This window comes from Erythrolamprus reginae, chromosome 5 (assembly GCF_031021105.1).
Source record: "Erythrolamprus reginae isolate rEryReg1 chromosome 5, rEryReg1.hap1, whole genome shotgun sequence".
NCBI classification, from domain to species: Eukaryota; Metazoa; Chordata; class Lepidosauria; order Squamata; family Dipsadidae; genus Erythrolamprus; species Erythrolamprus reginae.
In genome coordinates this window covers 35106802-35121734 of record NC_091954.1, presented here as the reverse complement: position 1 = coordinate 35121734, position 14933 = coordinate 35106802, and the positions used below count along the sequence as shown (strand labels likewise).

At 44.4% G+C, this 14933-nt stretch overlaps 1 protein-coding gene across 3 annotated transcripts in view; it reads right to left on the bottom strand.

Moving 5' to 3' along the window:
• Positions 1–355: 355 nt before the first annotated feature.
• Positions 356–14933, bottom strand: part of RPP30 (ribonuclease P/MRP subunit p30) — a 34687-nt gene continuing 20109 nt past the window's right edge. For 2 of the 3 annotated variants that reach the window (XM_070752351.1, XM_070752352.1), the window contains exons 5-11: positions 14154–14225; positions 7882–7971; positions 7408–7524; positions 5477–5506; positions 3373–3410; positions 2496–2575; positions 356–1306 (exon numbers count right to left, since the gene is read on the bottom strand). In XM_070752351.1, coding sequence (XP_070608452.1) covers positions 1173–1306; positions 2496–2575; positions 3373–3410; positions 5477–5506; positions 7408–7524; positions 7882–7971; positions 14154–14225 — 561 coding nt within the window. In that variant the 3' untranslated portion in view covers positions 356–1172. Of the gene's footprint in view, positions 1307–1553; positions 1668–2495; positions 2576–3372; positions 3411–5476; positions 5507–7407; positions 7525–7881; positions 7972–14153; positions 14226–14933 lie in introns of all 3 variants that reach the window. The other variant, XR_011559168.1, reaches the window with a different exon arrangement.

Here is a 14933-nt window from a genome sequence, read left to right as displayed (position 1 = left end):
ATAGTAATAATAATAATAATAATAATAATAATAATAAAATAATTTATTAGACTTGTATATGATCTTCGTCCTGTAGATTATGGGTGAGGTTCTGATCATGTACGGAGCAGACAGTTGAAGGAGCAATTTAGAGCAGAGGCTGCAGGTGATATCGGGGTGTTGAAACCTCCATCCCCGCCTTTGGTTTCCTGGATATCTGAGTAAGAGTATCTTCCTTCTACCCAACATTCTTTCAACAGGACCATTTTTAAACTCACATCTGAGATCTACTGTATATACTTGAACACGGAATTGTTATTGTGACATCTACTTAAGATTCTTCATTTAGTAGTAGAAGAAGTAGTAATCCTTTAGGAACTTTTAGAACATTATTTTATTGTTATCTTGCCAAGAAATGATAAAGCCATTAGAATGGGAATTGGAAACAGAATGTAAGAATTATATACTGTATAACATTCCTAAAATGGAAATGGGCAAACAGGTCTTACAAACATGTGCTATATTGCATGTTTATTGCCTTGTTTCAAATAAACATTGTCTCCAATCTTTTTGTCTCATACTATAGCTGGCATGGCATGGTTACTTCTCAACCCAGGATAGGACAGTTCTTCTAGTTAAATTGCATAATCTGGATGCTCCACTATTATAGCTGTGAGTAAAGTGACAAAAACTTTGCTCATAGCTAAGGCTGCAATTTATTCAAATGATTACAAACAGTATGCTACATTAAAGTCTCTGTAATCAGGAACTTGGATGGGAAATGCCTGATAACATTATTATCCTGTGATGAAATTACAGTATTGTAACAGTTTCCAGCATGCAAATGTAGTCAGATTAATAAAAGCCAACACATTTTTTTTAGGTTGCGTATGTTGAATATCAAAAGTGGGCAAATGGATAGTGAAAGTTGTATTTGATAAGATATATTTATTATAAAAGACAGCACAGCTATATACAAGTTCTCCCACTTCTTTCAAATGTTGTATTGCCATGTTTCACCAGTCAATATCCAAGCAGCACCATCTATTCCTCCTAAAGTCCACACAGAGAATTCACCTCAGTAGATACTCATGTCAACTTAGTGATAAGAGATTCCACCTCTTCAACAGGTAAGGTAAGACAGCACTGGAGGTTTAGGCTGATGATGAGTGTCAATGTGGGAAATTTATAATTCACAAATCTGTTTTGGCTTTTTTACTGAGTGGAGCACCATCATCATCATCATCTTCTTCTTCTTCTTTATCACCTTCTTGAAGTTGAGGTTTCTTCACTGTATACACCACTCCACAGGCAGTCTTCCTGGCTTCTGAAATTAAAGGAGAATGTTTTACAAATCACACCAATGGAAATATATGATGTGATGTGTGATGTAAGAACCTGCTCTTCCTGCAGACAACCTAGTCCATGGGTGTCAAACTTGCCACATCATATTGCCATATCGTGACTTTTTTCCCCATTTATGGAGCTGGGGTGGGCGTGGCCTGCCTATGATGCTTTTCAGTCTGTGGGCCGCCAGTTTGACACCCTTAATCTAGCCAATGCAATTGAATTACCTGTTGCAATATTTTGGGGCCAAATAGCAGTCTTATGTAGATGAAAGGTCAGCATCATATGCAATGTGGTATTAAGCCATAATGAATCCAATTCTCTTTCCTACATAAGCCACCCTAAAATAGAAAGTCCGGGTTAGGCTAGATCACATCCTAACTGTGCAGTTGCCCAAGAATCTAGCTTAGTACAAACCACTCCATTATCTTCTTGGTTATCTGCAACCTACCCAAGAAGATGCTTAAAAAAAATCAAATGCCTGTTCAGAACAATAGGAGAGGACAACTTTTTTCAATGTAGAATCCTTCAAATGAGGATAAATACAATAAAAGATCATATAAAATGAACAAACCATAATGGAATAAAATAACAATTGAAAACCAAGACTATGCAACTTACGTTGAAAAAAAACCTATGTTTTTTTCCACCAGTAACTACACCTGCTGGAGGCGACAGGTGGAATAAATAAGGGAAATGCTCATTAACCCATCTGTCGATATTGGTAATCCACTAATTTTACCATACAGGTAGGCCTTGATTTATAACACATTATTTAGTGACCATCCAAAGTTACAACACTGGAAAAAAGTGACGTATGACCATTTTTCATACTTATGGCCTTTTCAGCATCTCTATGGTCACATGGTCAAAATTCAGATGCTTGGAAAATGTTTCATATTTATTCCGGTTGCACTGTCCTGGAGTCACGTGATCACCTTTTTTGACCTTATGACAATGCAAAGTCAGTGGGGAAGATAGATTCACTTAACAACTGGGTTTCTAGCTTAACAACTGCAGTGATTCACTTAACAACTGTGGATGGAAAGGTAGTAAAATTGAGCAAAATTCACTTAACAACAGGGTCACTTAGCAACAGAAATTTTGGGCTCAATTGTGGCCGTAAGTGGAGGACTACCTGTACAAAGTTCATCACTCTTTGGACTCACCTCCATGCAAAAAGACAGCTCGGCTGTTGGTCGAAACTGCTGCCTTGCCATTGCTTTCTGAAAGGCCGAACAACCAACCTCTGCAACTTTCATTAAGGATTCTTCATGTTTCAAAAAATAAACATGCTCAATTGGCAATAGTGAATGCAATTCAGGGGCAAAGAAAGAACTCAACCTTCAACACTGATCGCTCTTTAGAAGGCCAGATCCTGAAGATAAAACTCAAAATACTTTGGCCACAGAATGAGAAGGAAGGACTCACTGGAGAAGAGCCTAATGCTGGGAAAGGTTGAGGGCAAAAGAAGAAGGGGACGACAGAGAATGAGGTGGCTGGATGGAGACACTGAAGCAGTAGGTGTGAGCTTAAATGGACTCCAGAGGATGGTAAAGAACAGGAAAGTCTGGAGGAATGTTGTTCATGTGGTTGTGATGGGTTGGACATGACTTTGCAACTAACAACAATAACCCTCTTACCTGTCTATCTACCTGTGCTGGAATAAGAGGGTGGGAGAAAAAAATGAGATCAGAAAACTTGGCCAGTGGAATTATTCATCTTATTACATCCTTTTCTGGCCATAGGAATTCGGAATTAAATGCACCTGATATTTGGCAGAAAATCCAGGTTTTTTTTCCCTGATTCTTTTTCACTTTAAACTGAGTCATTTTTTACGCACTTAAGGTCAAACCTCTTCAGATTCTATTGTTCAAACCAAGGCAGATTCTGGGTTTTTTTCTAGCCTGTTTCGCTGACGTTATCAGTAATACTGAGGTCTAGTATCCTGCTGGCTGTGTTTCGTATGTAATTTCCTTTTTTTCAGATACGAATCATAGCATCTTTCACAATTCAAGGCTTTATCGATTCATTTTAAAAGGATACAAATTAGCCACATCATATGGACTTCGCAGTTGGATAGGCTACAACAGAAGGGAACGGGAGAGATGAATACAGATACAGATCATAATTGCATACTTTGTAATTTTGTAACTATAATTGCATACTTGAGAATTTTATAAAGCACTGCACTCCGAGAGTCAATACATGGACCATACAAGAAAAGCCTTCTTCCGCCAACCATCAAATAGTTCATTAATTTTGATGGGAGACAAGCTGTATCACGTAATGACCACTTAAATGGTCAAGATTTTATGTAATAACGTCAGACAAAGAAATATTCAATTTTTGCCACAGTATTTGTAACAGAATATGAACTAACAATCTGAACTGGTCTCTCCAAACGCCGCCCTTAGTGAAGTATGCAAACCAGTGTCTGTATTTCCTGCTTCGGATGAGGAGATCACATCTTTCTCCTTCTGTCCTAGCCACTTTTTACAGAGGCATGATTGAAAGTTTTAACAAACTGCACCATTGTCTGGTTTGATGGCAGCAGTACCTCAGGCAGAAAGTCCATATAGCAGTGGTTCTCAATCTTTCTAATGCCATGACCCCTTAATAAAGTTCGTGTTGTGGTGACACCCAACCATAAGTGTAGTGTCAATTCTCCCAACAGAGCTTTAAGCTGATTGGCAGGAAGATCAGACACCCCCACTGTAAACGTCTGATTGGTCTGATTGTAAAAATATGTTCCAAGGTGCCAGAATAGAAGCTCTAGTTCCTAACATTATGGGAAATTTATCTTTTCCTGTCTTTTTGTTTTAGGCGACCCCTGTGAAACAGCTATTCGATCACCAAAGGGGTCCCGACCCCCAGTTTGAGAACCACTGCCATAGAGAGTGTTAAGAACAGCTGAAAAGATTATAGGAAGCTCACTTCCTGGTACTCAGGATGCTGCTTATATGTGTTAAGAGCTCATAAAATCGTTAGAGATCCCACACACCCACTTTACAGTCTGTGTCTGTTTCTGTTGCTCTCCTCTGGGAGGAGGTTTCAAAGTATTCCTAGCAGGACTACCAAATTCTGTAACAGTTTTTTCCCTATGCCACCCATCTAGTAAAATCCTAAGATTTATTTTTCTCGCCCTAAATATGTATATATCCAAATTAGACTGTGTTGTTTCTTTGTGTCATATAATATATGTGAGTATATACATAATTTTGTATTTATGTATTTATTTAGTCATGTTTATGTATACGTTGGAAGTGGTGACCCATTTAGAATATATGCAACAAAATTTCATTTTAATGGATGCCACTTAGTGTACATTCAGTGACAATAAAGTTATTATTCTATTCTATTCTATTCCACTCCACCCCACCCCACCCCACCCTCTTTCTTCCAACTCAAATAATGCTCCCTCATTTTTCTTGGGCAACTTGTGAACCTCTTAGGATTCTCTTTAAAAGCAGATATTTTACCTATCTTCATTAATAATGAAATTTTGGGTGTCACAGCCTGGATGCAGCATTAGACACTGGAGAAGTAGACAGGCAGGCCTGTTTTCCCTCATACTCCTCCTCTCAAGCCAAATGGATGCAACGGCATTCGTGGCTGGCATATGTGTGGGTGTCACAGAATCAAAAAAGGAGGTCATGTCAATGCAATCTAACATGTCCACAAGGGGGCAGGCCTTTAAATGCGCTGCCATGACCACCATCTTGGATTTTTTTGACACATCTGCCTGGGGTGGAGTGTGATGATGGGAAAAGAGATCAGAAAACCTGACTGACTCAGTTGATTAGATCTAGAGATTTAATATTAAATACATATGATGTTAGGAAAGTAGGTACCATATTTTCCCCCTCATTTCCTATCTATACTGAGTCAGTATTTACAGACTGATGGCCAAGCTCTCCACATTCCAGTGGAGATTTTGATAGGCCACTGAATGAAAAGTATAATTATCAACTAGAAGGTACCAGAAGATCCCTGACTTTGTGATGGAAAGGAGCAGAGAAATTTGGGTATCTGAATGAGCCACAGAAAGTGGTTGAATCAAATTTTGGCTGTTTTAAATAGAGAAGGGATCCATTCAAACAACTGCTGATCCTTAAAGAATCAGAGTGACACCTAAACCCATCCTTACCTTTTCAGCTCCACTGGACAGAACGATATTCTAGGAAAGAAGAACAATGCAAGTGTTATTTATTTTAGGAACTGAGTCCAGATAATTGGACCAAAGTGCCGGAACACCACATTCTCAGAGAATATTCCCATCTGATCAAATGTCAGGATATTCTTTTTTGGAGGACAAAAGCTAAAACTCTGCCCTTTCTGTAGGAAATTAACTGGAGGAATAAAAAGGAAAAAAATATCAATTTTCTTCTTTGACTGTCTAGAAACTTCTTTTTGTTCATGTATTTATTAATTACTTTAATAGGGAGGGAGGGAGGGAGGGAGGGAGGGAGGAAGGAAGGAAGGGAGGGACATTCCTTGCCATCAAGCTTAAAGCTAGAAGACCAGCACAAAGGAAAAGGATGAAAGCTGACTGAAATATCAGTCTTTAGAAAGGATTAATGTATATTGGGTGGAAAATAATTACATCTAGCTTTTTAGTGGTGTGGCAGCAGTAGCTTCCAAGGCCAAATCAAAGTGGATATGCCTAGTGTAAAATTATCCATTTTAAAACAAGTATTAAAATGTCATTATATGTTTACATTCATATAACACTTATATTTCCATGTGTAAGTACCGCCAAATTATTCTTTGCCCCTCTTTTGTTTTTATGCTCCTACTGTCCTCTTAATTTTTTTCTCCTTCCTTCCTTCCTTCCTTCCTTCCTTCCTTCCTTCCCTCCCTCCCTCCTGTTTAAATGTTGTGTCCATTTCATTAAAAGAAACTACAAAGCCTAAATCTGGTAAGTCATCCCATTATATTAAAGAAAACTCAATGTTAAATTGAAACAATATCATTAATGAGATTACTCCTCAAGCATTTCAGAAGTTCCCCCTTCTCCCTCTACCTTAAAATATAATGTAAGTTTTTTTCTTGCCTTTCTCGATTTATATTTTAATTATTTTATTTTTAATATTAAAGGTTGTCTTGTTAATTGTGTATATGTAAACATCATAATTAAGTAAACTTCTGGCAATTCATTCCAGCACCAGTGGAGGAAATCAGGGTGACTGTATTGGAAGAAAAATGAATTATTTCTTTTTCAGAAATTTTTAGTAGCATTCATGGGGACACCAGGGACATGTCCATATTTATACAAGCATGGGCACCAATTGCAACCCTCCTATTTTTTTGTAGCAAGTGGTCAAGCTGTCTTTGGTGTTTTGCCTAAAGGCCCTGTATGCAGCTCACTGCTTAGATATTTTCTTTGATTTCTTTCCAAAAGATGCTTTTCAAAAGGCAACTGGACTCTCTTGATTTTTTCCCCCTTGAAAATGTTTCGCTTCTAGGATGAGAAGCAAAATATTTTCAAGGAAAAAACCCCAAGAGAGTCCAGTTGCCTTTTGAAAAGTGTCTTGGGGGACAACAATGACCTGGGTGATTGAGAGTCTCCACACATATTTGATTTCCTTCAGGATTTTGCTAGCTTTTCAAAGCCATGATGAACTTGTTATCCTAAAGGTGCTTTTTCAGGAGGCAACTGGACTTTCTTGCCTCTGAGAATGTTGCACTTCTCATCCAAGAAGCTTCTTCAGTTCTAACAGGATAGTGTGGAATGGAACCCGTTCTCCTCTTCGCTTAACAGAGATTTGTTGGAATTATTGAACTGATGGTTGTTGATGAATCCAGTTATTATCCTTGGCTCTAGTACCACAATTGTGGTTTCAACTCAATCATCAAAGCCCCACTCCTTCGTGCATGTGTCAACACATCAGAATGGCTGAGCCTTTGGATACAGGGTCTGGCTGCTGTTTTGACTTTTTCCAACCTCCCACCTCTGCACCACTCAGCGTTCCAAAACATAGGGGTAAGCAAGCTATGTTACATTAATTCAAGCCAAATAAATTGGGAACTCTAGTGATAGAAGACATGGGAAGGACATTCCTTCTTTTTTGATCTCACCTTTCCACGGCAGATCTGCATCAAGCTGAAGGCGTTTGAGATTGTGTACCGTCGCATTGTGGAGTCTTTGATGGAAGGAACGTAAATAAGTTCGAAGTAGACACCTCGCTCTATTGCCTTTACAAGAAAGAGAAAAATAATCATCAGTTGAATTAAATGGGGATGGATGGGGGGAAAAAGAGACAGCCCCTGGGATGAAGTGATTTCCTGAAACATGACACCAGACCAGCTCCAGTAACTTGGATAACAAGTCACAAACAAGCCAAAATTTGTAAGCTACAAGTCCTGGCTACTAAATGAAGTCAACTATTGAAAATACCATGCAATTTATTCCAAAGTGTGGTATCGAATTTAACATGTTGAATCTCACTAAAACACAACAATGTTTATTGTTACATGTGAAAGCAGACAGTAATGTGTCAGTTTCTATTTACTTCATAACCTGCAAAGGGAAATGTTAAAGGACCCCCTTACCACATTGACGGATGGTCTCTTGATGAAGAAGGGCAGCTTTTCTGTCACATCAACACACACCAAGTCTACATCTAAGGTTGTGCATGCCACCTAAATTATCATTATGAAAGCATATGGTCAGACAATACACTTCAAAAGAAACTGTTCCAACACAGAAATAATAATAATAATAATAATAATAATAATAATAATAATATTATTATTATTATTTATTAGATTTGTATGCCGCCCCTCTCCGAAGACTCTGATAATTGTGTTTCCAATTCCAGCACAGGACAATATCAAAAGACCAAATTATATTACACAAAGTTGGAGTCTCAAATCTTCTATTGCAAACCAGGCTATGAACCATCCAGCTTCCACCAGCTTGCCAGCTACATCTAAGCTGATGCAGCTGTTGTTTTGACTTTTGTGATACTTCCTCCTCTATATTCCTGTGAAGGCATAGTTAAATTCACTAAAAAATGGGAGAAGGTTGCACACAGGATTAGCCCAGAAATTTGTGATCAGTGGTAGGACCTAGTTCACAAGTCACTTGTTACAAAAATCCTTTCCTAATCAGCAGTCTAATCTAGGGAAAATATATTTTTAGTGGTTGCTATTGTTAGCTATGATTGAAAAAAAATCTTTCTTGGTTCCCCCCTGTGAATCACTTAGAGCTTTATAAAGTAGATTGCCATGTACATTTCAAAATTCTCTGACATTTTATCAGCATCTTTATTCAAAAAGAGGATTTTTTTAAAAAATCAGCACAGAAAAACAGAGCCAGTCTTTTGAAAGGGTTCTTAGAAATAGTAAAAAGCTCCCACCAAAAAACCCCCTGTAACCCAATGTTCACCAAAATCAAATATGCTATGAAAACTTTTGGGGGACAAAGGCCCTGATTTCCCCCCCCCCCACCTCCATATCCTGCAGAAATATAAACAATGGATGTAGCATAAAGAAAGGAAAGGCTTCTTTATTACTATTACGAGATGTAAATGACAATTTTTCAATTTCCATAATCAAAGCAACAGCACCATCTGCTGAAGAGTAGATCGTTAGTTGTAGGATAGATGCTATTCAAAAGCTCCAACTTTCTGGCAGAATAGAATAGGAATAGAATAGAAAAAAATAAAGAACAGAAAGGAATAGAAAATAATAGAATAGAATATAATTCTTTATTGGCAAAGTGTGATTGGACACACAAGGAATTTGTCTTCAGCACATAAACTCTCAGTGTACATAAAAATACATTGTGATAACTCTCCCAGAAGGCAGTTATTCTGTGCATGTTTTAAAGATTTAACAATTAAAGCTAAACCTGATAGCATTTGTATAATTAGGAACTCTGGGGGAATCTTTTTTTTAAGCTTCAAGCACCACCACTATCACTGTCAACATCCTGGGACCCAGAGATAATTAACATGACTGGAGGCAGTTGTATTAACAATACAGTGGTACCTCAAGATACGAACCCCTCGTCTTACGAACAACCCGAGATACGAACCCGGGGTTCTTAAAATTTTCGCCTCTTCTTACGAACTTTTTTCATGTTACGAACCCCAAACCCGAACTTCCGGGTTCGGCATTCGCCCGGCTGTCACCTTTTAAAACAGCCGGGGGGCTTCACAGCAGCCTCCCGAAGCCGAACCCGGATGTTCGGGTTTGGCGTTCGGCTTCGGGAGGCTTCTGGGAAGCCCCCCGGCTGTTTTAAAAGGTGACAGCCGGGCGGAGGGGCTTCTCGGCGGCGGTGGCAGGTTGGTAAGACGGAAAACGTTCGGGTTCGGGAGCCCACTTTGGGTTTTTGTCTGGGAGGGAGGGCAGGAGGTCTGGCGCTGGGGGAGGGAGTCAGGAAGGTCCTCCTGCTCCCCCCCCCAGCGAAAAACCACAAAGAAGGTCTGACAGGCAGGGCGGGGCAGCCTGGAGCAAAGGGAGTCTGAAACCGCTGGCGGCTTCAGCTTCCCATTGCTCCGCGGGCGGCGGCAGACCGCCTTTGTATTTTTGGCTGGGGGGGGGAGCAGGAGGCGCAGGATCGGGCCGGCGGCGGGCGTGAGGCGAGGCAGGTCTGCATCCTGGGCGGGCGGGCGGCGGGCAAGGAGGCGCGGCCGAGCGAGACGGGGAGGGCAGCGAGACGGGGCGGGCAGCGACTGGGGTGGCGGCGGTGGCGGCGATGCTGTGTCCGACTCGGGGCTGGTGGCGCCCGACGCAGCGGGCAACATTGTCGGCTGCTCCGGGCCGCTCCCGGAAGCGGCCATGGGAGGGCGAGCTGCCTCAGGGAGGAGGAGGATCGGGCGGGACCAGGTGGGGGCTGGAATTTCTCCGCTGGGAAGAAGCGGCGATGGATCCTCCGTCTACCTCTGTCGGCTGCCCCGGGCCACGGGGGCGAGGATGAAAGGGCGGAAGGCGTGCTCGGCTCTGCCGCTCCAGCCCCTTTCGATCGGCGCGGGAGGCAGGAGAGGACCGGGCGACCGGAGAAGCAGCGCCCCTCGCCCCTGTGGCCCGGAGCAGCCGACAGAGGTAGACGGATGATCCATCACCGCTTCTTCCCAGCGAAGAAATTCCAGCCCCCACCTGGTCCCGCCCGATCCTCCTCCCTGAGGCAGCTCGCCCTCCCATGGCCACTTCCTCCACCCTCCATCGCAAGCCCTCGCCACCGCAGTCAACGCGCGCTGCGATCTTCAAGCCCGGCTCCCGGGCCAAGCGGCTGCCTTCCGTCACTGAGCCTGGCTCGCCCGGAAGATCGTAGCACGCGTTGGCTGCGCCGGCGAGGGAAGCCAAGCTGGCAGCAACGTCGCCGCCGCCGCAGCCAACGCGCGCTACGATCTTCCGGGCGAGCCAGGCTCAGTGACGGAAGGCAGCCGCTTGGCCCGGGATGCTGGGCCGAAAGGAGCCGGGCTTGATCCGCTGAGCCTGGCTGGCCCGGAAGATGGCAGCGCGTGTTGCCTGCGCCGGCGAGGGAAGCCAAGCCGGCCAGGCTCAGCGGATCAAGCCCGGCTCCTTTCGGCCCAGCATCCTGGGCCAAGCGGCTGCCTTCCGTCACTGAGCCTGGCTCGCCCGGAAGATCGTAGCGTGCGTTGGCTGCGGCGGCGGCGATGTTGCCGCCGGCTTGGCTTCCCTCGCCGGCGCAGCCAACGCGCGCTACGATCTTCCGGGCGAGCCAGGCTCAGTGACGGAAGGCAGCCGCTTGGCCTGGGATGCTGGGCCGAAAGGAGCCGGGCTTGATCCGCTGAGCTGATGTTCCCCGGTGCGTCGGGCGCCGCCAGCCCCGAGTCGGACGCACCCTCGCCACTGCGCCCAGCCGCTGCCCGGCCCGTCCTAGCCGGAGCCTGAGCCGGTCGGTCGCACCTCCTCGCCCGCCCGCCCAGGATGCAAACATGAAAAACGTGGAGGTTGGTGAACAAAGGCCAGAACTTTCGGCTTCTGGGTGGATGGGAGGAGCTAAGCGGTGGGAGGAATCAATGCCGCTGGGCTGGTAACATCTCCCCAATGTAAAAAGCTGCTGGGCTGGCTTAGCTCCCCCTTTCCAGCCCGAGGCCGAAAGAAAAACGTGGAGGCTGCAGGAGTCGGGATGTGTGGAAGAGGTCCGCGGGAGAACTGGGGGGACCCCAGCCCACGCCTGCTGCTTGCTCTCCCGGAAAGACCCCAGCCCACACCTTCGGGAGCTTCCCAGCCGGGTCCCTTCCACGAGCCAGTGGCCACGGCTCCCCCCAGTTCTCCCGCTGACCCTTTCCACACACGCACACCATCCCCACCCTCCGCGCCGCCGGTTGGCTGTCATCTTCTAAAGAAGCAAGAAGAGGAGGAGGAGCTGAGCGCCGGTGGTGGTGGAGGAAGGCGCCCAGCTCCTCCTCCTCTTCTTGCTTCTTTAGAAGATGACAGCCGGCCGGCGGCGCGGAGAATGTGGCTCGGAGGCTGGCAGGGAGGCGGAATACAGGAGGAGGAGGGAGGCCAGGAGGGAGAGGGGGAAGGAGGGAGGGAGGAAATCAGAGAAGACGCACGTACAAACCGCCCGTGCGTTTCCCTCCCTTCCCTTCCAGTCATTGCAAGCCGGACAGTAACTGTTGACTTTTCCGTGAATCCACCCACGAGGCTCCCTCCGGGCAGCCTGCGCTGTCTCCCCCCGTCTCCCCCCCTCCACCCACACCCGAACAAAATCCGAATGCCGGCGAAAATGAGGCAAAAGGGGTGAATTTTGGGCTTGCACAGATTAATCGCTTTTCCATTGATTCCTATGGGAAACTTTGTTTCGTGTTACGAACTTTTCACCTTACGAACCTCCTCCTTTCACCAATTAAGTTCGTATCATGAGGTATTACTGTATTTAATTGCCATGAAAATTGCTAAGTAATTTTCAATGGAAGTACAATGAAAAATAATATGTAATTTCCCCCCCTCTCTGCACTTGCTACATACAGCCTTTTAGTGCAGAAAGACTTGCCTATCCTATATAGAAATCCAAACATTCCCTTCAAGGAATAATTTTGCATCCTTCTAGAGAACTTCATTCCACTTGAGGACAAGTGCTTGGAACCCTATAGGTCAAGGGAGTCAAACCTGCGGTGTCACATGATGTATCACTCCCCCTTTGCTAAAAATGGGAGTGGGCATGGCCAGTGCGTGATGCATCTGGCTTGCGGGCCGCAAATTTAACAGCTCTGCTATAGGCAACTTGCAAACAATGTTTCAATGGATGCTGCTATTCCACTTGAAGGAATATCTATAGATACAGGTAAGCCTCAGGTGATGACCATTTGTATATAGGTGGATTTGTATAGAGTTATGGCTGGTCCTTGACACTCCAGCCGTTGTAGTCATGTGATCAAACTTTGGGTGCTTCGTGATCAGCCTGCATTTCTAACTGATTACAGCATCCCAGTCATGCTCTTCTATCTTGGGCAAACTACCACCTACTCTCTCCCCATCTCTGCCCTTTGGACATCCTGCATTCCGTCACCCTCAATTGACCTTCAATGTCATCTCCCTCCCATTCCTGGCCTGGAACTCAAGCACTGGGTGAAGGTGCAGGCCCAGAATGCACAAGGGGTGAGCCGGGGTGGCGCAGCAGGTAAAGTGCTGTACTGCAGGCCACTGAAGCTGACTTGTAGATCTGAAGGTCAGCGGTTCAAATCTCATCACCGGGTCAAGGTTGACTAAACCTTCCATCCTTCCGAGGTGGGTAAAATGAAGACCTGGATTGTGAGGTCAATAGCCTAGCTCTGTTAAAAAAGTGCTATTGCTAACATGTTGTAAGCTGCCCTGAGTCTAAGAAGGGCGGCATAAAAATCAAATAAATAAATAAATAAATAAAATAAAGGTACGCGTAGCAAGGTAGCCAAGTCTCTTCCGTCCAAGGGAGCTCATCGGGGGCAGGCCAGAGAAAAGGCAGCAGGATGGAGTTGGCGAAAGCAGGCTGGTGGTATAAGCAGAGGAGCCCCATGTCCTGATGCCAGCACAAGACTCTATCTTGCAAACCACAGAGTGCAATGGGATGGACAGAGAGCAGGTCCCTGGGTAAAAGTGGTGAGTTTAAGAGAAGTGCTATTTGGGGTGGTGTCAAAGGTGGAGGAAGCAGAGGATGAAGGCTTCCCGAAGCCCAACATGAACTCTGCAACTCATGGTGGAAGCTACTAGGCTAGTGATGGTGAACCTATGGCAAAGGTGCCACAGGTGCCAGGCGGAGCCATATCTGCTAGCACATGACCTGTTGCCCTAGCTCAGTTCCAGCGTGTATGTGTGTGCGGGCCAGCTGATTTTTGGTTCACACAGAGGCTCTGGAAGGGCATTTTTGGCTTCCAGAGAGTCTCCAGGGGGATGGGGAAGGGCGTTTTTACCCTCCCTCGGCTCCAGGGAAGCCTTTGGAGCCTGGGGAGGGCGAAACACAAGCCTGCTGGGCCCACCAGAAGTTGGGAAACAGGCCATTTAGGGCCCCCAGAGGGCCTCCGGGGTGGAGGAAGCTGTTTTCGCCCTCCCCAGGCATTGAATTATGGGTGTGGGCACATGCACAATAGCATACGCGCACACTCTTTCAGCACCCAAGGAAAAAAAGGTTCGCCATCACTGTATTAGGCCCCGCAGGAGGAGGTGGGTGGGATAGGCCCTGTCAGTGCTAGTCACTTCCACCCTTCCAGAAGCAACCATGTGAGGTTTTGCTTAACAACCATTAGTTTCTTAGTAGTGGAAAATCCAGCCACAATTAGGATTGTAACCAGCAAGCAAAGTTTCACCCTGTCTTTCTTCCTTTGCCCTCTCGTTTACATTTTAGTCCCCATGCTAGGGAAAGGCCCACTTACATGAAAGAGTTTTGCATTCTTAGGAAATACAGCAAAGATGTCATAATATTTGATATTTGTGGATGTCGCTCTCTGTGTATGGAAAAAAAACAAAACAAAATATAATCTGTTATCACATTAAAAAGGAAGAAAGCCTGTGTCTTATGTAGCACACACAAATATTGAGTAAGTCAGTGGCCAAGCAACAGACTGCATTTATAAGCTGTTCCATTCAATATCAAAGCTGTCGCTAGCACTGTGAAATCAATCAAATGGAACAAAGACTCTTTGTCAAACTCTTAGGACTTCAATTACTCAAAATAAACCAAGAACATCTCTAATTGGTCATTATCTTGAGTTATTTATAAAAAAAATAATAAAGAAATGATAAAAAAAGTTATAAAAAATTACTGAAGAAACACAAAGCAACCCCAAATTAGGGACTACATTTTTAAAAACTCACTATATGAATCTAACAAATTGATGATTGTAAAATTATTCAAAAAACAATTATTCCTCATCACAAAGTTGCTCAAAAATTAATTTAAATGAGGAAGATATTATGTTCATTTAAGAAGCTACACATATAGAATTGCTAAATGAATAGAAAATTCATCACAAAATAGGCGTTGATTGCTTACCTGAACGCCTCTTCTCGTACGGTGAGCGGGTACAGCAGTCACATGGGGTTGCTCATGTCCAATCCGGTGGAACTGAGCCTAGTGTTAAAAAAGCTTGCTGGATCCGCCCCTTCCCCAGAATTCGCGAATCCATAGACTAGGCTCAGCTGTGAAGCTCTGT